The following is a 22,879-nucleotide window of genomic DNA, read 5'->3' on the forward strand; positions in this document are numbered from 1 at the left end:
ATCAGTGGTGTCTGTTAACGATGTGCTGGTCTGGTAATAGGAATACTGGCAAGGTGTTGAGAGGGAACCTGGGATATGTTTCGGAAATGGGCCCTGAATGCTTCACCTCTTAGGTAGGTAGGGATTTAAGGCTCCTGGGCGATGATTATAGATACGGCCGTAGAGGCACATTTCGGCAAATACGTATGGACGAACCAATTCTACATATATGGGGATTAACCCATATCTCTATCGCGTCATACCCTTAAGGCGGAGTCCAAGTGTCCCTTGCTATTTATTGATGCATTCTGTTTTTAATACCTTGCCATTGCCATTGGTCACTTCTGTCATTGACGTCGGGCGTTGGAATAGACGTCACACTGATCGTGACAGAAGGGCACAATTGATGCCGCTTACTCGCATAAAAAAATTCAGAAGGCACTTTGGCTGCTTAAAGTGCTGCAAGGCGAAAGCCCTTCCTGGCGCACTGTTTGACATTGACTGTGAGGCTGTTTGTGCTTACTAGTGCTTTATTCGACTACACATTTTGTCTACACATTACAACTATACACTTTGACTGTCGACTTTGATTGCTTCTTTAGCACGACTCTCTCTGCTTCGATGAGTTCGGTTATATTCATGGCACTGTTCGCAGCAATGAGCTACGTAATGTGGTCCCCCACGAATGCCTTGCGCCCCCTCTCGGAGCGGACAACTATTTTATTAGTTGTCATGTGCTCTAAAAGGGGGCGTCACGCATCCATCACATCGAATCCACGCACTCTCGCGTCATAACCATGTCGACCAACCGAAAAGCGTGACACGTCTGCTGACAGCGTGCTGTCGACCACGATGAGGCATTAAAGGCTTTCGCCTTAAAACGTCTTGAATCCTTGTTTCAGTGGCGGAGCGACGCCGACACCCACCGTTTTCTTTCCTACCTACTTTTGCTTTGATCACACTGACAACACGGCTACACGAAATGGAAAGAATGGAACGTCGGCTTTCGAATTATTTTTACTCCCTGTGTTTCCTCTCAATGAAGTTCAGGAAGCGGTAGACCTCGTCATTGGCTTTTGTACCCAATGCAGTGAGAGTCAGTGCCCTGATGTCGTCATTACGTTTTATTTCTTCCGCACTTGATGCCTTAGGATTGGTTTGAAGGGGTTTAATGCTCCCAAGCTACTCAGGCTATCATGGACGCCATAGTGGAAGGCTCCTGATGACTTCCACCCCTTAGGGTTCTTTAACAGGCACTGATATCAAATAGTAAACGGGCCTCTATCATTTCGCCGCCGCCGAAATCCGACCGCCCCAGCGGGGATCAAACCCGCGTCTTTCGGGACAGCAGTCGAGCACCATAACCACTCAGCTACCGCGACTGCTCGTACGTGATGTGTCATTATGTTTAATTTATTCCTGGTCTACCCGAGCTATGGCAACAATTTACAGTTGGTGAATGTGCCCTTGAACAGTTGCATTTTGAATGTATGTGTTTTCCTACGGGAGGTTCATTGCCAGTTTAAATTATACCCTGGCATGCGTTCTAAAACACATGCGGTCGGCGTGGTTTTTTTCGCAGCTGCCACGCATTTAATTGTGGCAAGCGGCGCAGAGGACGAAATACAATAACAAAGGAGAAGGCAGGTGTGTTTATCGCTGCACGTGTGACAACTGCGCAGTGACGCCATTTTCTCTGCACAGTAGCTGGCAAGGCGTCGGCACTCAATCGTACTTTTATCAGCTCTTAGCAGCTCGTGGAAACGCAGGATCGCTTCTCTTGTTTTCTTCAGCTGTGTCAGGTGAGTTTTTATTTCCATTGGCTTCCTGTGCGTGTAGCCGGTGGAACCCTCTATATGGGTATTTCAGGGAGGAATTCTAGTAACTCTCACAAATAGGTTTTTTTAGTTAAAATTACGGCTGTTTAGGCATGGCATTGTCAGTGTTGGCGGACGTTAGAAAAACGGTGAATAGCCTTAAGTAGATAGATAAGTAGTTAGTTAACTGACTTTTAATAATTAATTTTTTGGTTAGGTTTAGGGTTTGGATTATGGAGTTTAACGTCCCAAAGCGACTAAGGCTATGAGAGACGCCGTAGTGGAGGGCTCCGGAAATTTTCACCACCCGGGGTGTTTTAACGTGCTCTAATATCGCACAGTACACGGGCCTCTAGAATTTCTCCCGCAAAGAAATTCTACCGCCGTGGCCGGGATCGAACCCGCGTCTTTCGGGTCAGCAGCCGAGCATCATAACCACTGAGCCATAACCACTGATTAATAAACACTGAGCCATTAGCACTGATTAATTTTTTAACTAGTTCAGTTATACGCCTAGTTGCCATTAGAGATGTGTAAGCGGTCGTTAGTAACAGCCATGCCAGTTTTTAGAATTTAGAAAGCGGGATGACCTTTGGCGGTGAGGTTCGACATTTTTTTTACTTTTTTGACTAATTACGCACACTGCAAAGCATGTTTTGCCCCCATGCTTTTCGAAAGCTCATGTATTTTGGCATTATGTAGCCAAATTATGTGGAGTCACAGCGTGCCGAGGATAACTGCGTTTTCGAAGTCCTAAAAACTAATACGGCTATTGCTAACGATCGTCCACAAATCTCTAATTGCAACCAGTTTCCTAGCTGCGACTGTTGAAATGCTAATTACCAGAGATCAGTTAACCAGCGTACTACTTCGGACAATGCACCGGTATTCCGGTGTGCGCCGACACTGGTAATACCGTGCCCCTAAAGAAATATTTTCAACATAGCAAGCCTGTTTTGTTTATTTTTCTAAAGTCTTCCCTGAAACGCCTTCTATGTTACAACAGATGAAATTTTTCTGGATTGTGCTGATCGCCTATGACTGTAAAGACTATAATACCTATAAACACTTAGCTTAGAGCTCTTCTAGACGCTGCTTTAGCTGCAGTTACATGTTTAACCGGTGATAACCACACTTGCCTTCTTTTTTAAAGCCTCGCACTTAAAACATGGCAAATGCTTGTTGCGCGTGGTCGCCTTGATTTCGATAACAGTCTGCTGCGAAGAGGATCTTTAAAGCTTCCGTCACAGCTTTATTTTGTTAATGAGAGAGCATTATATGCGTATGCATGTGTCATCAAAAAGTTTACGCAAATTTTGTCGTCTCGTTCAAGTCGTTCTATAAAGATATATGAAAAAAAAAGCTTGATTGTATTAGGTAGTTGTGAAAAATCTCGCCAAATTTCAAATTTTATTGATTTGGAGTAATTGTTAAAGTAATTAAACGCCAAAAACACACAGACACGTCGCAATAGCCATGAACGTAGTTACAGCAATTGGACGTCCGAATAGCAATGGCGTCGATAGAGAGGGGGGAGGTTTTGCTTTCACATTACTTTAATGCATGTCACCGCAGCGATATGAAAAAAACTCAGACATAAAAAATAATAAAAATTTAGCCAGAAAAAGAGGACGGGGCAAAGCTGTCGCATTTTCGCTCTAAAGAAGACTTCAGTGCAATTCTGCAATTTCCTTTTTTTTCTTTCTTCACAGCTTTTCTTTCTTCACAAAAATTGGCTTTTTTGACTAGTTACGAGCACTGGAAAGCACATTTTTTTGCTCAATTAATATCCGAAAAACTTCGTTGAATCGGGCTTAGTTGCCGTTTGTTTCGTTATTTCGGGCTATTAAGAACATTGAACAAAATGGGCAGTGTCCGGGGAATCAAAGTTCGTTCTTTAGTACGAGTACTTCGTAATATCGGTTTCCTTAGGTCTAGTTCTAATTGTACTGATTTCTCAAATAGCCATCGAGCCTCAGGTTTGCTTATACTTAAAAAACCGCCCCTCATATTTACAGGGGGAGGCCTAATTTAGAGAATGGACCCCAGCGTGTATGCAGAGATCTGCGGAGTTCACATGATGAAGGTTTTCTCCGAAGAGAACGTGCGTTCAGCAATGGAGTATCGACCACGTGTCAATGACGTCATTATTGCTACGTATCCGAAATGCGGAACTACGTGGACTCAGTACATCGTGTCCAACATCCTGACCAGACTGAACACGCCAGAAGAGCCCGGCGAATACATGTTGTTCTCGCCCCTAATCGAACTGACGGGAGCCGAAGTTGCCAATCGACTTGAGAGGAAAGGTCCCGTGATCACCCACCTGCCATTCAGCAAGATGGTCTTTTCTAAGAAAGCCAAGTACATTTACGTAGCTAGGAATCCATACGACTGCTGCGTTTCCAGCTATTACTTCTTCTTGGGTTTCACTCCCAAACGCTTCAAGGACACGTCCTTTGGCACATTTCTCGATATGTTCCTTGCTGGAAAGACTCGGTCCGGCGACTTCTTTGAACATCTTTTGCCTTGGTACAACATGAGGGACGAGCCGAATGTGTTGTTTTTCACATACGAACAGCTCAAAACCGGCACTGGTTTATGGATTCTCAAGATAGCGGATTTTCTTGGTGAACAGCATAGCAAGGCACTAAGAGAAGACCGGGACTTTTATGAAAGAGTTCTGCAATCGTCAAGCCTGCAATCTATGAAAGTTATTTTCGGCTACAGCTTTAAGGAACGAATACTGAGCCTGGGAGAACTTGCTCAAAAGAGGTCGTTAAAGTGTCTTGAATTCTGCAAAACATTCAGCGCAGCAGCGCCTGAAATGCACCAAGGCGCAACATATGTGCGCAGAGGAAGAGTGGGGGACTGGAAAAGTCACTTCACACCGGAACAGATAGAAAAGACAAAGGCCTGGATCGAAGAAAAGACGAAAGGATGTGACGTCATGACGTTGTGGAAAGACGTGGATATCCCGCATTGACATCGGCCCAAGAGTAACTTTTTTACTGTGTTTAAAAGCCAAGCAGCAGACCTAAATATGTATTGCTGCAGAAAATATCACAAGAAATGCTATCATAAACAGAGCACTTAGTCTAATGGGAAACACGTTTCGCAAAACTAAAACGTTGGTTGAGAAATAAAATTGCATGGAGTGCTTTTGCTTAATGCTTCTTATTTGGGGTGCGTTAACATCAGAATCGTTCTCTATTCTTCTTGCGCTGACAGCGTCCAGGTTTTTTTCTTGCCAGCGTCCTGCAGCGTATAACGGGCGATAGCGCATTAAATGAAAAAAATTAAATCATAACTCGCAACGAATGAGCTTCATTACATTAAAGGTATAAATTCCTTTAAGTTGTCATTACTCCTTGCCGGTTAAAATGTTCACATTTTTATATCTGCAGGATGAAGCCGTTTTTAAGTAATGTCCAAGACTCAGATCCCTATATTTACTGCAGCAATCCGCGCACTGCCGATGTGTATCATCCCTACTGGAATGTTATATGATGCCTTAGAAAGGTGTGGATCTTCTGAGTTTGTCCTTTGACAGCTACACCACTTGCTTCTGAGGCTCTATAATCTGCCTTAATATATCGAATGGACGTCGCCATGTTTATGCCACCCAGAACCATAACGGATGGTTTCAGAAGCGCAACGATATTTTCCTTTTTTTCCTTGTTGAATGACAACTTTCAGAGAATTGTGCGGACGCCTTAACATCTACTAAATTCTTGACGCTCTATGAGATTACTTGATATGGTTCCGAATGGCAAACAGGAGCGGTGGCGTAGAGGTAGGGCACCCACCTCGAGTGCATGAGGACAGTTGTTCCAAGCCCGGTGCCCTGCAATTCTTCACGGGATAAAAAAAATTTGCTTTAGTTTAGCCCTGGTGAAACCTGTAGTGACGCGAGAGCTGAAGTGGTTTCTTCTCCCCGTCTCCACTCGCTCACCCCACTCGACACGGCGCATGCGCACAGCTGTTGCAGCTCGGTTTTGCCGGCGCGCCGAGCCGCCGGCAGCAGCAGCTGCTCCGCACCACGTGACCAATACTCTCAATGCCACGGCACCGCCACGGAGCTCAAGGGGTGCCACGCTGAAGGCTCGAAGAGCTGGCGTAGTGTAGCTCTCGCTACAAAAAAAAAAAATCAGCGTTTCAGACGTTATTCAACCGCAGGACGCGGATGCGGCCTGATCTCGGTGACCAGAACCAGCAACCCTCTCCTCACCAGGACAGGATTTCACTACCCAAGTATAGTACTTGGCCACAACCTCCGATATGAATATAAGCAAGCAAGAAGCAGATTGGAGACCAGGCAGCCAGCGAATATTACACAAGCTCTATGAATACCTGGGGAAAATAATTAGTACAATTTGGAGAGAACTAATTCAGAAATTGGAGGCAGAACAGGATGTAGACGTCGAAAAGCCGCAATGCGGAGAATAAAAATGAAAGAGACTTCATTAAAGTAACGATAAGGTAGCTGCTATTATTTCGGAGAGCGCAGTAGAAGCAGGCGGTAGAATGGTTAGACAGGATACCAGCAAGTTCGCTTATTAGGCGAAAGTTGTGAATAATAAAGGCCAAAGAGAGGAAGCTTGCCAACACCCAGACAGAGTACAACTGCGCAGCGAATGAATAAGCTCATGGTAACCGACATAAGGAAGTTTAGTTTAATTTATGGGAGTTCAACGTCCCAAAGCTACTCAGGCTATGAGAGACGCCGTAGTGGAGGGCTCCGGAAATTTCGACCACCTGGGGTTCTTTAACGTGCACTGACATCGCACAGTACACAGGCCACTAGAATTTCGTCTCCGTCGAAGTGTAATAGGAGAAACGAGCATTATCTAAAAATGCAGGTAGCCTAAAAGCGGTCAAAAAGAAACTAGGTATCGTCATAAATCAGACATATGCGCTTACTGATAGAGGCAATGGCGTTAGCAATATGGATCAGACAGTCAAAGCACCCAAAGAGTTATCCACAATTCTAAATGGCAGCTAATGATCATGATGGTTATGACCCAGGCAACAATGGACTTCCCTCCATTAAAGAAAGGAGGTGTAAAGAAAGAATTAGGGGCAATTTAAAAGGAGAAAACAGCTGGTGAGGATCAGGCAAAAGCAGATCTGTTCAAGTAGTGTAGGGAGATTGTGCTAGAAAAATTAATACAGTTTATAAGCAATGCCAATTGCCTCGCGCTTAAGGCGATCTGAGAAAAAAGCTGACATCATCTTCATCCATAAGAAAGCGGAAGCGGATGTCAAGAACCTGAAACATTAGAGGTCGACAAGCTTACTGTTTATTGCTTAAAAAGTGTTTACTGAGAGAATCGCTAATAGAATGAGGACCACCTTAGCCTTCGATTAAGTAAATGACCAGACAAGCTTTCGTGAAGGCACTCTACAATAGACCACTTTCCCACTATCAATCAGGCGATTCAGAATTGCGCACAACCTAACTAGCCCCTGTATACGTACTACCTTAATTCTTAAACTCGGAGAACGCGGTTTCCAATACGGAAGGGTATCAGGCAGTGAGACTTGATGTCTTCGATGCTATTCGCCCCCTGTTTACAAGAGGTACACACAAACCTCGATTGGGGACAGTTGGCGATAAGAGAAAGGAAAATATATTAATGTTGGTTGTTCATTATAAACATGACGACAGTATTTTTTCTGCAAGAGATGAATGCGTTGCATGTTTGATGGCGTTGAGGTTGCCCAAACTAGTTCGCAGTAGTTGAGGAGGAGGAAGAGGAGGTAGAAGAGGAAAGGCAGGGAGATTAACCTGAATAATAATCGGTTTGCTACCCTACACGGGGGGAAAGGGGGTGAGGGGATAAAAAAATGAGAGAAAGGAGAGTAACAGAAAATTGAAGACACTCTAAAAAGTCAGCGGTCGGTGAAGTCACAACCTATCGTGCAGGCCAGAAGTCCGCAAGAAGATTAGCAGTACCTTGGAGGCTTTCACCGCCGACGATCGCAGCGGCCAGTGGCCGAGAATCTTCATTTCAGTCAGTGGGCGTGGATCTATGCGGTCCAGCGCGCGGCTTAGGGATTGCCTTTCGGTGCTGTAGTCAGGGCAGTCACAAAGAATGTGGGTTATAATTTTGTCATACCCGCAAATGGCTCATGCAGGGCTATTAGCCATACCAATTAAGAAAGAGTAATGGTTGGTGAAAGCTACACCAAGCCAGCGGCGACACAGCAAAGTTTCTTCACGTCGTGGTAGGCCTGATGGAAGCCGGAGCTTCAGATCTGTGTCCAAAGATTTTAGACGTGAATTGCAGAATTGGCCGGAATTCCACGCGGCAAGCGTGATGTCCTGCGCAAGTGCGCGAAACCTGCCCGCTGCGTCTGATCTCGAAAGGGGGATCGACACAAAATCGCCATCGTGGTGAACTGTTCGTGCGACCTCATCCGCGCGGTGATTGCCTGCTATGCCGCTGTGCCCTGGAAGCCATTGGTAGATGATGTCATGTCCTTTGTTGGTGGCAGAGTGATGTAGTTGTCGAATTTCTGCGACCAGTTGTTCATGGGCTCCACGGCGAAGAGCAGCTTGTAAGCCTTGGAGGGCATGTTTGGAGTCGGTGAAAATAGAACAGCGCTGAGGGGGCGGCTGACTGATGTGTTCAATGGCGGCACGAAGAGCGGTGAGTTCTGCACCCGTCGAAGAAGTGTGGTGAGCTGTCCTAATTCTAATTTGTATAGTTCTTGCGGGGATGACCACGCCTAAGGAGGAGTGAACCGGCCCAGGGCGGAAACGCAGTAGTTGAGAGGAGAATAAAAAGGTAAGTACCTAAGCAATTTAGCTGGCGTGTATAGTTGTAGTTTTGTTTTATTTGTTCTACCGAACCGGCGACTAGAGCAAACTTTGACGTCCGATTCTTTACAATGATCGCGCCAAGACATGTTAGGTCCGAAGAGATTGCGTCTCGAAGGCCGTAGTCCGGTCTGAAATTGTCTAATACATGCGGACTGCATCCTGGACATTTGAAGATGTAGTGTCTTTGCCAAACGTAACCAGGCTATACGGTTTGCTACTCAGCCGCATAATAAAGCTATTATGCCAGTCCTTAAGCTCTAAATCTCTCTATGGTAAGGAGAACTCCTGTCCTTAACGAAGCCGTCAAGGCTTCCATAAGGAAGCCATGAGGGCTGTACATAGGATTGAGAAGCAAACCGTGCTGCCTCGTTACTTTTGGCAAAGAATGTACATAAGCTGTTTAGAAATGGCAAAATTAATGGCTGAGGCTGGATTTGCCCAGGTTGCCTTGCAACCGGAAAACAATAACTCTGAACGGTATGACGAATGTATTTGTGTTGTTTGCAGGTAACAGTTCGGTCTCACTTGTTACATGTATTCCCAAATACTCCGAAGCGCTGGTGCGCACAGAACGTACGGAGGCACTACTATCAGCTGTATTCTGCGGTGTATGTGCGACGGCTGCACGCGCCAGCTACGCAGAAGAGGGAGAGAGACAAAAAACTTTTAATTAGCATGGTTCGATGGAAAAACATTCTTTCAGAGTAAATCGGAGTGTTGCAGGACTTTGTCCTCTTCCTGATGAGGCTGGGGCTACGGCAGGCACAACGAACTAGTGAGAAAGTCCCAAATTCCTTCACCTTCAAGAGAGAAGATCTATGTAAACCTGATACCCAGGCACATGCACACGCAGTAGGCATAGAGCCGATTGAAAAAACAACGCATGCCAGGTGAATGGCTCGGACAGCCAAGCATACCATGTGAATTCTAGAATGGTGTTCAAACTTCTCAAATTGTTCCTTCTGATTGATCACCAACTCTGTAAAGTACAGTGGTGAGCAGCCTTGTCTAGAGCGCTTGAGCAGTGCGCACTTGGTAACAAAAACCGAAATTAGAGAGCTGGCCCTCATTACAGGGCAAAGTTTTCGTGCCTGCTTTGTTTACGAGGCTATCTGGCGCTACTTCCGTGCAAGCGTTGCAGCTGGACCCTAGAGGCTGCCACAAAATCTGGATTTGTTTGCAAGGAAGTGCACCGCCCGAGCGCTCTAGACAAGGCTGCTCACCACTGTACTTTAACGTTGCTTAGTAGACAGATGTATGTATTCGCAGGGGTGTTTTGGGTGACTGCAGGGCATTGTGCACGCAAGACAAAATCGACAAGAATATACTGGGTGATGGTGGTGGTGGTGTGACTTTATTACCGCGGATACAAACGAGCGACCTGAAGCCGCCCCCCTCTCCCCCTCGCTTAAACGACGGCCGCTATCCCTTCAGCAGCGGCGGCGTCTTTAGCCAGCTGGAGGAGCTTGATCTGTACCCCCGGGTCAGGGCTGAGCGTTTGAGCCTCCCAATGATGAAAGTCGGTAGTGAACTGACTCGCGGGCATGGACTGCGGGCAGTTCCAGATCCTACGATTCAGATCGGCCGGAAAAAAAAAAAGCGGAAGGATCTGAAGTGACGCAGTTGCGCCGCGACTTCGACCTTGCCTGACGCTATCAAGTCCAGTGCATAGGAATAAACGGTGATGGCCGTACTGCACGAAAGGTCTCGGAAACTGGTGTTTTCTTTTCTTTTCTTGCAATATTTTTTCATTGAAGTCAAGGCCACACGCAGGCAATACGCCAAAAGACACAAATCTACGACGAGCTGAAAATCTGTAAAACTGATTTCTCTAAGCCCTCTATCCCGATGCGGCGTTCAGACGAACGGATCAGCGCAGCTGAAGACATAAATGTAGGTCAGGAGTGTTGACTGCCCAGACTGCAGGCTGCCATGCAGTGAGGACGCGGGATTCGCCGCTGTTGAGATTGTGTGTGGCGGCCGCGTTTACGCAGATTGAACACAGCTGGAGTGACGTCAGAGTGTCAAATTGATGATCTCTTTCTGTTTTTCTATTCTAACACATTCACACGCACGCACGCACGCGCACACGCACGCACGCACGCGCACACGCTCGCGCGTACACACCCACATACGCACAGACACACGCACACGCACGCACGCACGCGCGCGCGCACACACACACACACACACACACACACACACACACACACACACACACACACACACACACACACACACACACACACACACACACACACACACACACACTTTGCCATTAAGTTCATGGCAACACCTTGACGGCATACTATAGCCGGGACACTTCCGTTGTCTATTTGAGAATTACAATGGAGCTGGAGATTTCGTCGAGTTGAAAAAGCTACGAGCATCCAGTCCTCATCAAACTATAATACAATAGAGTTAACATTTTTATTTAACCCATTAATAGAAGCGCTTTAACAGCCGATTAAAATATAGCTGACGCTTCGCGCCAGCTGGAATCAGGCCTGGCTTAATACTATCAGTGATTTCTATAAAAAATGAAATCATGACAGCAGCGTTTGAGGGGACTGCAAAAAATCTCTGTACGCGCAAGTATTTTCATTTCGCCTCCATCGAAACGCCAGTCGTCGCGCCCGTGTTCGAGCTGACGAATTCAAAATGAGCAGGAGAATGCACTCAGTAGCCTCTGAGAAATATAGCGGCGATTCATGAAATCGCTTAAGATATAGTGCATCAGGTATTTGTTTATAGAAAATATCAGAACCGCGAAAAATATTTTTTTAAATATCATAACACAGTCACCGCCACTTCTTTTCTCCGTGTATATGGTATGCACTATTGTCTCCGTTGCGAGGCCAGCGTATGGCTATTTCATTCAAGTTGTTTCTAAAGCCCCTAATCACACACTAAGACCTTTGTTATCAAGGGCACTTTCCGTCTGCCTTCGTGCGTCCGGCCGAGTCCACATTGCTATATGAGCAGAAAATGTAACGAAAAATAAACAGACAGAGAAGAAAAACAAGCTGTGACAACACCAGTAGTGAAAAACGTAGTTGCATACACTATGATAGGAAACAAAAGATGGAGGAGTAGAGCAGTGTAACTGTAGAACAACAATCTTACTATTTCCTTCGATAAATTCTATTATTATTTGAATTTAACACCGAAGTGCTATTAGCATAAATGTTTTAGCTGTTAGATGATCTCCAGGATCCTCTTCCCATTGCTCGCGCTCTCTGATCTTCCTAGGTTGTTCGATAGTACGCCGTACCGTACGGTGAAAGCTTTCATCAGAAACACGCGATCAGATGAGGGGCATCTCGTGCACAGTGGCCAGCCGTTAGTAAAGGCCACATGCATTCAGTGAAGCTCTGGCTTGGCGAAGCATGGCAACAGGTAGGGAGACGGCTACGGGCACAACAACAGGAGACAGCGCATCGAGCGGCGAAATCAGGCGAATGAAATCGACCGGAATGTTATTGCAAGGGCAGCATGAACACATCTACCAGTCACCTAAACCACTGAGGAGGCGCCGACTGAACTTAAGAAGATTTAAAGGTGTTATTTTATGCGTAAAATAAATAACGTACGACGCGCTTCTAAAAATTCTCGAGGTTTCAAACAGGGCTCGCCCTGTAGTATAACATTGAATGGAAGCATCATTTGGTTTTATATCCATAAGGTTTTACAATAGTATACCCTTCTAATTGATATACACCTACGTTTGTCCTGTTTTGCTAGTAGGCTCCGGCGCTATCATTTATTGTTTAAACAATTAATCTAATTCTTAAATCCAGGGCTTCTCTGCAGCCCGATCGTGCTTACTCTATAACCAACAAAACAACTTAATCTCCATTGCTTGCCGCCAAACTCAGGTTCTTAAAACTGTGCAGCTAATTACACCTTTTCTCAAAAAAAAAGGGCAACTAAATACGCATAACTGATCACTGAGAATAAAATATCACTTACCTCAACACAGCGCTTCGAAAAAGTTGTGAATCGATTACGAAGTTCTAAAACAGTTGTACTTTATTCTATGCGACTCGCTACGTACAGCTGCGTACAAAAGTAAACAAAGCATGCAATTGTACTGCAACCCTCTTTACGAGTTGCCCAAATGGAATTACAGAGGATATAAAATGTCGAGGCTTTTGGTGCTCCCCCGTGTGATGCCTGGTGACAACACAAATTGCTCCGACGTCATCGTCATCGCTTGGGCGTCATCGCTTGGGCGGACGCAGTTTTGAGATGTGCGTCTCTTTCAATCGTTCCTCTCATGTCTTTCAACTCTCCTCTGTCTGCACGTGGCAGCGATTGTCGCACAGCCCCAGCCAGTGGGCAGGCCCGTGCATTTTCCTTTCCATTCTTCCTTCAGTCACAACAACGACAACAAAGGTGCAGCGTGCAGCATTTATTTTCATTCACACGCACAGAAATCTGCTGCTTGAGTTACAAAGCCGAAGAACGAACGTGTTTCCTCTGAATTTTCAGAAACTATCTCTCTGAATTCCCTTTAACTAAAGATAAAGATAGATGTAACGATTGTTGCAAATTTCGGTCCATAAAGAAAATACTCCAGCCCACTTCGCCTCACAACAAACGACTGGCGGCCATACATAGCTCACCCCTTTGACTTCAATAGAAGGCAAGTCTGTTTATTGAATATTCCCACTGGACCTCCGATCTTAAAACAGCTATGCAAAGCGTACTCTGTGTTTTGAAGTAAGCACATTATGCAAATTATTTGCTTAATAAAACAGGAGAATTATGGCAGCTCAATATCGCTCCAGAACTGCATGATGTCAGATCCCTCGGTCTTCCTTTTAATCCACTCTTTAGTTTTCGTTATCATCTCGGGAGTAAAGTGAGCCTTCCAGTCACCCACGGTACCCTTGCGGATGAAGCTTTCACACTCGTGCATTTCCTCCCTCCGGAACCACGAATCACGGTACACTTCGACAGACTTCAAGGCTTTCTCGGGCGGCAGACTAAGCAGCTCCGGTATCAACACATTGTTTATGTTACTGAAGAAGAGTCCCTTCATACTCTCAAAACTTGTGGCATTTAGAACTTTTTCCAGCAGCCCTCGGTCACTTCGAAGCTCGCTTGCGTACTCCTCTCCGAGGAACTCGGCAATCTTCAGAGCCCACGATCCCGTATCCCTCTTCATTTCTTCGTAAGTGAAGAACAGTACATTTGACCTGTCGCGGTACTCGTACCAGGACAGAAGGTGGTCAAAGTAGTCGCCATACGACAGCTTCCCAGCGATGAATCGTTCGTGGAACGTCTCGAATGATACGTCCTTTATCCTCTTTGGAGTGAACCCCTTTAGGTGATAGTAAAAAGAAACGCACACGTCGTAAGGGTTTCTCGCAACGTAGATGTACTTGGCATCATCTGAATAAGGTGCCTTGTGAGCAGGTAGGTGAGTCTTGAGCAGGCCTGGCCGAGGCATCTTCGCTGCGGCTTCGACGCCCATGAGCTCGAGATAGGGAGAAGCCAGCAGGAAATCAGTGAGTGTTTTTGGTGGGTTGCCCCTGGACAGAATACTCAGGATGAGGTACTGCGTCCAGGTTGTGCCGGACTTGGGAAAGGATGCGAGAAATACATCGTCGTGGCGTGGTCTGCAGGAGAAGACTGCGCGTACTGTGTCCTCGTGGAGGAGTCGATGCATCTGCAGGCCATCGATGGATTTGTAATTCTCAACGTTCATCGCTTCCTCGGACTGTTCGCTCCTGAAACAGTTATAAAAGGCGATTGCAAAACCAAGGCTGCCCGTTGAAACACTTGGTAGAAACAAAATTTATACACTTGATACACTTGGACGCTCCGTAAGGAAAAAACCTATCTCAAAGAAGGCAACTTTTCTAAAGTTATAAAGCATTTAGCTTCTTGTTACTTAGTTTGATAGTAACAAAAAAGAAAAGCACGCTGATAAGTAAATCTGGATTACTTGTATTACAGGGATTACAGTGATGATTTGCACGGAGTAGGTTATTTCTTTAAGCATTGGGGAACCCTCTCATTTCGTTTCTTTCACCGGGACTCCCAGAACAGTTCATTTATTCTAGAAATTAAAGGCACAGGAAAAGAAAAAGAAACGACAGGATTGGACCGACAGGCGTCGTCCTGTTCTGTCGTCCGTCGCATTTTCTTGAGCACTCAATACCCAGAATGCTATGCCAGAGGACCTAAGAGCTAACTTTGTTAAGATTGATGAATTGATCGAGGGACACATTTCTCGACTCTCCTCATTTCTACTCTCCATCTTCGGAGTGCTTGTGAATATCCCGAGTAAAATAGATAAACAGACTGCTATCCACGCGTGCGCGCAATACGCTATCCTCACTTGTAGAAGCAGGGTACGCGTGCGATACTAGGAGGCCCCTCTTTTATCCGCGTGTACTTAGTTCTCTATTGTCATTCAGCGGTAGTGAGCATCTCATCTAAGCGCAATCATTTTTAACTGATATCTTTGTTTATATGCGCTGGGAGGAATTGCTGTCACATGTTTTTGTCACAGCCGAGTCCTTCTTTTAAAAGGTAATGAGCTCGAAATAAAATTAAATATAAATACAATTGCTGCATACCACCCCTCCGAATGAAATTATCGTGGCCATCCAATTACTCCAACGAACAGGCAAAAAATTTCGGCACATGTGGAAAGCAATCAAAATCAAAGCCATGGCGAACAGCAACGGCAAAGAGAAAAACAATCCTTATAATGCATTTTATGCTGCAATATATAGCGAGTGATTGTCTTTCAAGCAGTGTGCAAAGCTCCGTACGCGGGGTGTTGTAAGTCGCTTCGCTTCAGTTTGTCTGGCCGTAACGCCACTCGTCAGAAAGTCAAACAGAGGTGGGAATGCAAACGGCCAGTCGCAGCCACAGCCGCCAGCCACCTGAATGACACCGCAACCAGTCCGGCCGATCAACGGCGATTATGCTCAACGAATTCGACCCCAAACTACTCCACACATTCTCACCCGAGACAGAGTCAGCGCAGGTAAATCTGGGCAGGTGTTCCAAGCGCTTAAGGTTCCGTTATTAGTCTACATTGACGCTTGTCTGTCAGTGCGATGTGGGCTCCGCACGCTCTTGTGCATGTCATTGGAACGTTTATGCCGCGAAAATGGCGAGGTTATGTCTACAATCTACAACATCGGGAAGCAGCGATCAGTGGCCGAAGACAAAGTAAATTAAAACCTAAATGAACGGCTGCAAAATACTTCAGTTGTCTTCAACTGGCCCCTCGTATTCATGGCGTTGTCTCTGAATTCCCTTTCTTTTCATCGTGCGTTCACCATTATCATAAGCCTAACTATGCCCACAGCAGGACAATGACCTTTCAGATATCCTGTCCTGTGGCCGCAGAAGCCACCGAATTCCCGTCAACTTCGTTGATGATGATGATGATGTCCTCGGGCTGAATGGCACATACTTCGTTATTTACAGCACCCTATTGAATTTCTGCCACCCTGTTCTTCGTTTGCCTTTTCTTGAAACCCCATCCGTTATGCCTAATGACTTCTAATTATATTGCATTCACCTTACACGCAGTGCCCATGCATATTTCTTATTGATTTTGACTAGACTATAATTTAATAATATTTATTTCCTGAAACATTCTGCTCTCTTCCTTGCTATCAATATTAAACCTAAAATATCCTTCCCATTGCTCGCCGCGCTATCCTCAAGTTAAAATTCACCCATTTCAACAGCGCTAAGTTCCCTCAAAAGTTTCCGCCTCGAAGATGAGTGCTGATAAAAAATAGGGAGATTATATGCTCTCCAGTGGAGGAGTATTGGCAAACTGCGATTAATGTTTCAGAGTAGCTGCAAATGCGCTTCGTATATTTGAGCAGCAGAAAGTGAACAAGGACGTTGAAATAACATAAAGACGAGGGCGATGCTGCGCTGACTACTGAAGAATTTATTTGAAAAACCGCATATTTATACCGAATAACAGGCATTGCTTCGAAAGATAATCTATCGACTTCTGCTTACATCGCCGCGCAGGCACTTGACGTCTTTTTTCGATAGGCAAACTGACGCCGATAGGCAAAACGCCGCGCTTCTCCTCAACCCCTTCCTAAGGATGTCCACCCTGAAGAGGACGTGCGCTGAGTGGTTCAGCAGACGGTTCAGCACACGGTTCAGCAGCTGTGGCTCAGCCAGACGGTTCAGCAGCTGTGGCTTACCATCCAGCAGCCCCCCCCCCCCCCCCCCCCCCCCACACTTACCCCACTTACGCACTAAAATGGCAGTCTTATTCAAAATGCGAAAACTAAGGAGCCCTGCGCGGTGTGTGAAGTCAAGGAAACGGCAATGCCAGTTGACTAGCGCTCGCAAGAAATTAGCAGATGAAATTTAGAAAAAAAACAATCAGAAAAAAATGTATTTAGAAACAGTGTGGGTCGGCTGCGAGATCAAAAACCTCCTCCTATTTAATTCTTTCATTGTGAGGACGAGATGCGCGGAAGAGAAGTGTGAAAGCTGAAAATGTCGCGGAGGCGTTCGTTTCACCGCAGCTATTTACATATACACAAAGCACATGGCCAGGGGACACTCCCTCAAGCCATGGCCTCAGCTATCTGCAACATCCGGCGAGGGCCAACCTTTTTGACCTAATTTGACATAACTTGATTACGACACTCGGCTGCGGTCCCGAAAGATCCCGGCCGTGGCGGTCGAATTTCGATGGAGGCGAGATTCCAGAGGCCCGTGTACTGCACGATGTCAGTGCACGTTAAAGAACCCCAGGTGCTCGAAATTTCCGGAGCCCTTCACTAAGGCGTCCCTCATAGCCTGTGTCGCATTGGGACGTTAAGTCGCATAAACCATAAACCATTTCGTCGCAGCTGCATGTTTTCAAGAGTAAATTGCCAGTCAGAGCGGCAGAAAATTTGTTACTTACTCAGGTTTTGGACCAATTGTCTTCGCAGAATCGTAAGACGCGTACTGTTCGAGCGGATACGGCGCTTCAGACTCAAGGTGGAGCCGTTAAAGCCACTAGCCCTGTCTAAATATGGCGGCACTCAGGTTTCTATGCAGCTTCACTGGTCACGTAGCCCAGACTACAACCACGGAGCTTATCTACGACGAGGCTTTGAAAGAACATATCAGCAAATATCCATCTCGATAAGACACACAAAAGAAAAGAATCTTTCATGGCCTTACAGCGCATGCCGAGGCTATCTTGTGACGCAACGTCGTCCAAGAATATAAGTAAAAAGTCGTACGAAAGAAAGTGCGCCGAGGACGAGATAACTGAAAGACAGGCTTTGCAAGGAGAACCGCCGTGTTTGTTTCGCACTGTTACGTCGCGTGTTTTTGTCCACTTTAGTACGATGGAAGGTACTAAGGCCTGGCACCAACTGATAAAGACATGAGGTGATGCGGCTGGCCAAAGATTTCTTTCTCATTGGATGAAGTAATTGCTTCACAGAATTTCTCCTTATTTGGGATTCAGTAACTATAAAAGCCTATTAGGTATTAACCAGTATGCCCGGGATAACCACAAAATATTTATTTGTTTAAGCTAAGCTGCCTGCATTGCAGAATTTTGCCAGGGGCTATGTTCTTTTGCTGCTGTGTCCAAGAAAATGGGACCGAATCGAAGCCACGGTGGCCGCATTTCAGTCGTGACGGAGTGCAAAAACTCTCGCGTGCTGTGAGATGCCGGTGCACGTTAGAGTGTTATTAGAGCACGTGAAATCACTTGACTTGATCTAAATTCCTCAGGAGCCACCAGTTAGGTGCATCCCAAGGGCAGCTTGAGTCTATGAACGCCGTATCTGACTTGCATTCTATCCTTCCTTTCGCTGCGCCATTTTGTCCCAGCTTCGGGGAGCAGTTCAGGTATCAAAATTTAATGAGACAATTGCTGGACCTTAAAAAAAATGTTTGTAGAGTGTAAAGTATGCATTCATGCATCTAGGATATAAAGTGTGCCTTTGGTTTAAAATGGCATGAAAATGGTTTCGACACATACTTTCGATAGTGGATGTCCTTGGAGCCTAATGAGATTAAATAATCTCTTAACAGCTGTTATTAGGATTACATGCTACTGTCTTGCTACTTAAGTAACAATAAATCTTCCGCAGCGAATTTACAGGTAGCTCTTCGTTTCGCCTCCAGAGAAATTCTACCGCTGTGGCCGGGATTGTACCGGACCAGCAGCCGAGCGACATAACCACTGAGCCACTGCAGCGGCGTATTTGTGGCGCTAAAGGTATACCGCGTGAAAGGACAGACCGCCAAAAAGAAAAGTCTGTGGCTATAGTTCCGTCTAGACGGAACTACAATTTGCGCTAAAGTTCCGTCCAGACGTAACTGCATGTAGCGACGGGGCTCCATCCAGACGGAACTGTATCTCACTCCATACAGTTCCGTCCAGCATTATCTGCCGCAAGAGTTATGTCAAGACGGAATTAAAGCTGGCATTAGGGATTGGGAAACCAGTTTGCTTGCAGACTTTTGCATGCCCATTTAAAAAAGTGGCAATCCTGTTCCGCCTAATCTATGACAGGATAGATATTCTGCTGCGTCATTTTATTTTCCAAGCAGTCAGTGAGAAATGGCAACAGAACGAGTTTTGGCTTGGGTTTGTTGGTGCAATTGTATAATGCTTCTAGACCGCTTGTTTTTACGTTTTAGTCTTTTTCGCGCTACGTCATCTTGCAGCACAAACAGCGACAGGGCTTCACATCACTTCGCGGACAGTTTCTGCACTCTGCTTCTAACAGTGTAATTTTCCCGATCCTGCATGCATACACGGAAGTTATACCTTCGTGGATGCAGCTAAACGCAGTACACGGACAGATATTTTAGTGCCGTATGCATGCATAGAGAGAACATCTGGATGCAGCTTTGTCAGCTGGTTATTCCAGAGGCAAAGAAATGCTTTATGTGGGTAGAAATCACCCATTTTGTATAGTATGGACAGTACGGACATTAGACAGTTTTTGTTTTACGTACGTAGAACCTTCACACACGTAAGCGTGAGCAGTCTACGTAGCGTACTCTCGTGTCGCTTCGTACAGTTTTAGCTACACGTATCGGACGGAAACTGAGTAGATCTGCCATATAACCTAGAAAATGCGCTAGCATGTTGTGCCGCGCCATCTGGCACAGAAAAAACTAACTTCGTTTAGTGGAGCTCCCTGGAGCGGAGCCAGTCCAAGCCACAGTGCGGGCGGTAAATACTTTCCCCCTTTCTTCTGACAAACGTTGAGCGATTTCAGTTCACCGCACTGTATGTTGCATGTTATCTTCGAAGGAATTGCATTCCTTCATGTCCCGCAGCATATTTAAATCATCTCTTTTCGAGAAGCGAAGGCGCGCTGGTGTCCCACTCATGTTGATGTGTGCGTATGGAGCCAAAACGTGCACTGTTTTGCTTTTCCCGCTGACTCTGCCGAGGGTCTCGCGATATCCCGCGAGGTTTTCAGCTCCGCGTGGTCACGTGAGACCGTCGGCACACTCGTTGCTATGACGACCACAAACGCTTCTCCGTCAGGCTTAAGAGCTGCTGAAACGGATTTATATCTGGAAACCAAAAGCTAGTTCTCACCTAAAACTTCATGCGAGAGCAAGAATGGACCAACTGAAGGCAAATACAGTAGTTTACAGCACGATACCACGTCGAGGGATTAGCGACGAAGCTGTTATCGTTATAAAGCGGGCGGGCAGGTCGCCGCCATCTTGCCAACGCCACGTACGCAAGGAACGTGAAGACCGTAACGCAAAGGTCCGAATCTCACGTACGTCCGTGCGACCCACGCAGACACTTCACGTTCTGCGCATGCGCACTGGTGACCCGTAAGTGCTCTACGTACGTGAACCTTCTACGTACGTGAAACTAAAACTGTCTATTGTATGGACGGAACTCTAGCTGCAGTAAATATTTCGCCTGGACGGAACTGCAGCAGCAGCAAATGTTCCGTCTGGATGGAGCGCTAGACACTTCGAAAAGGAAAAGTGTGGACCCCCGTTGAACTAAAAGGAAATACGCGACCCATGAACGAGTCTGTATACAAACTGTTCACATCTTCTTGGACCCTCTTCTTGATCACGCATATGTTTACTGCAGGAATCTGGAGCAATTTATGTCTTGCTATATATTATGAATTTCAATGCCCGAGTTCCATTTCCGGACTCCGCTATAAATATTCAAGTGCACAGAAAAACAACGTAGTCGTAGAGCAAGCGCGGCGCCGCGGTGGCTTATTGTTGAAGGAGTTCGTCTGCTGACCAGAAAGACGCGGGCTCGATCCCGGCCGTGGCAGCTGAATTTTGATGGAGGCGAAATTCAAAAGGCCCGTGTATACTGTGCGACGTCAGTGCACGTTAAAGAACCCCAGGTGGTCGCTATTTCTGGAGCCCTCCACTACGGCGTTCCTCATAGCCTTAGTCGCTTTGGGACGTTAAATTTCAAAAAACCAAATTAAATGTATACCAAACGGCCACATCATGAAAGAAAAGGGAATTGCACAGCAGAGTTCACTGGGTGACCCTATCGCAGCTGTAGGTGAATAGAAGGAAGCTGAAAGAAAAGCAGGGGAAAAACAAAGTTCGACTGAACAAGCGCACACTTCAGCTCCGCGGATGCGTGGATCCGACGGCAATGGCTGCATAAGATCCAGCTGCACCTTACTCCCGAGCAAAGTTTTCGAGCTCAGCGCAGAGACGTCTGTCTTATAGTACTGGCTCCTAATGGTCGCAGAGCGGGTTGAAAAAACTAAGCCAAACGATGCATCGTTCAACTAGTTTAACTTATAAACTTTAGCTACTTCATTTTAAACTTACCGAAATAAAAATTATTACAGAGAGTAATCTGAAATACTTCATTTCAATCAAAGGCGTGAACTCATTTTGGTAGGCGTTAGGGAGCAAGAAGATAATGGCACAAATTCACCAGCAATCTGCTGACTCCTCCGTAAGAGGCAGAGTGCTGCTGTCAGTCGAACTTGTCTAATACCGAAAGGCGAGGTAGCGATGGCAATCGCTGCGAAAACACGAGCTTAATTGTGAACCTTGCGTTAGGAACTTTTGGGCCGGGACTTCGCAGCAACAGTTCCGCGACCGAAATTAGTGGCAAGAGTTTTGCAACCAAGCTGCAGAGCCCGCTCAAACGCCCTTTTAACCTGATAGCGATGAGGATCTTGTGTCGGAGAAAACCCGGCGCCGTCGACGGCGTCTTTGACCAAGCGCAAAAAATCCACAAAAAATCCCCAATAAAGCAACCTAGGAGGCAGGTGGTCCACCCAGGCCAAGATTTCTTCTGGTGTCGTCACAACCTGCCCACTGGATTGTGATCAAACTGCGCACTATGATATGCACCAGTTAAATTAATGACTTGTCTTGAAGGGTTGCTGGGGAAGAGCAATATGGGTTGTACAAGTCCCACGATGGCAGCACCTGCTAGAAAAGGGCAGTGGCGCATAAATGAACAGCACCAACAGGAGTGGTATGAGGACGGCCAGGGATCTATGAATGCTCAAACGAAAATGACCAATTCTGTGTATATGGGCAATAACTCATTAATGCTATCGCGTCAAAGCCTTAAGGCGAAGCTCAGATGTCACCTACAACTTTTTAACAAGCGAGAGGCATGGACTGCCCGCTGCTGCTGCCCCGGAAGGAGGGTAGATGGTTGCATGCGAGGTAAAATTCCTGCCGCTTGTGTGAGCGCCGTCTCCTAGGTTATTCTGATTAGTGGGAACCAACCCCTAGCCATCATCGGGGGTTATGCGTTAGAGCCCCAAAAAGCTGAAAAATTGTTTTTCAAAAAGCGGAGAGGATCCAGAGAGACTGTCAACCATAGCCGCGCGCCTAATCGTGTTCACCGTGAGTTCCGCCTCTTCTTTTTTAGCAACACTATGCAACGCCTTTCAGTTTACTTTAGTGTTAACCAACCAGGTCATACACAAACTATACTATAGTGAACTGTTTTCATCCGCTTCACACGGCGTAGGTGCTTCTGAAAACAAAACACACATTAGTAAACAGCATATCATGCCCATAAAAGCAGTTACAATGCATACTTACGAAAACCTCGTTCAAAATGAACGTCGGTTTTGGCGCATTAGCTTGGTTCAAACAACCGTTCTCAGGACGCCGCCTGCAAATGCAACCTAGGCCTAGGGTGGCGCTTCGAAAGTTCGCTCTTCCTGTCTTCTGCTTTTTCCTGTGTATGTTTGTTCGTGTGCGCAACTCCATCCCAAGAAAACGGCATATGCGTTGCGTG

At 46.1% G+C, this 22,879-nt stretch overlaps 3 protein-coding genes across 5 annotated transcripts in view; 2 read left to right on the forward strand and 1 right to left on the reverse strand.

Annotated features, from left to right (window-relative positions):
* Nucleotides 1-22,879, forward strand: part of LOC149332012 (sulfotransferase 2A1-like) — a 252,829-nt gene that overhangs the window by 68,301 nt on the left and 161,649 nt on the right. The window lies entirely within an intron of this gene.
* LOC149332015 (sulfotransferase 2A6-like) lies at nt 1,631-4,962 on the forward strand. Its single transcript, XM_089556998.1, has 2 exons — nt 1,631-1,781; nt 3,815-4,962. The coding sequence occupies exon 2, from the start codon at nt 3,835-3,837 to the stop codon at nt 4,780-4,782; it is 948 nt and encodes a 315-aa protein (XP_089413124.1). The 5' UTR covers nt 1,631-1,781; nt 3,815-3,834; the 3' UTR covers nt 4,783-4,962.
* Nucleotides 13,025-22,879, reverse strand: part of LOC149332016 (sulfotransferase 1C2-like) — a 32,779-nt gene continuing 22,924 nt past the window's right edge. For 2 of the 3 annotated variants that reach the window (XM_089556994.1, XM_089556996.1), the window contains one exon: nt 13,025-14,363. In XM_089556994.1, the coding sequence (XP_089413120.1) occupies nt 13,394-14,363 (970 nt within the window). In that variant the 3' untranslated portion in view covers nt 13,025-13,393. Of the gene's footprint in view, nt 14,364-17,545; nt 17,913-22,879 lie in introns of those variants that run through there. The other variant, XM_089556995.1, reaches the window with a different exon arrangement.

The sequence above is a fragment of the Amblyomma mixtum genome, chromosome 8 (assembly GCF_055824585.1).
Source record: "Amblyomma mixtum isolate Tamu chromosome 8, ASM5582458v1, whole genome shotgun sequence".
Lineage (NCBI taxonomy): Eukaryota > Metazoa > Arthropoda > Arachnida > Ixodida > Ixodidae > Amblyomma > Amblyomma mixtum.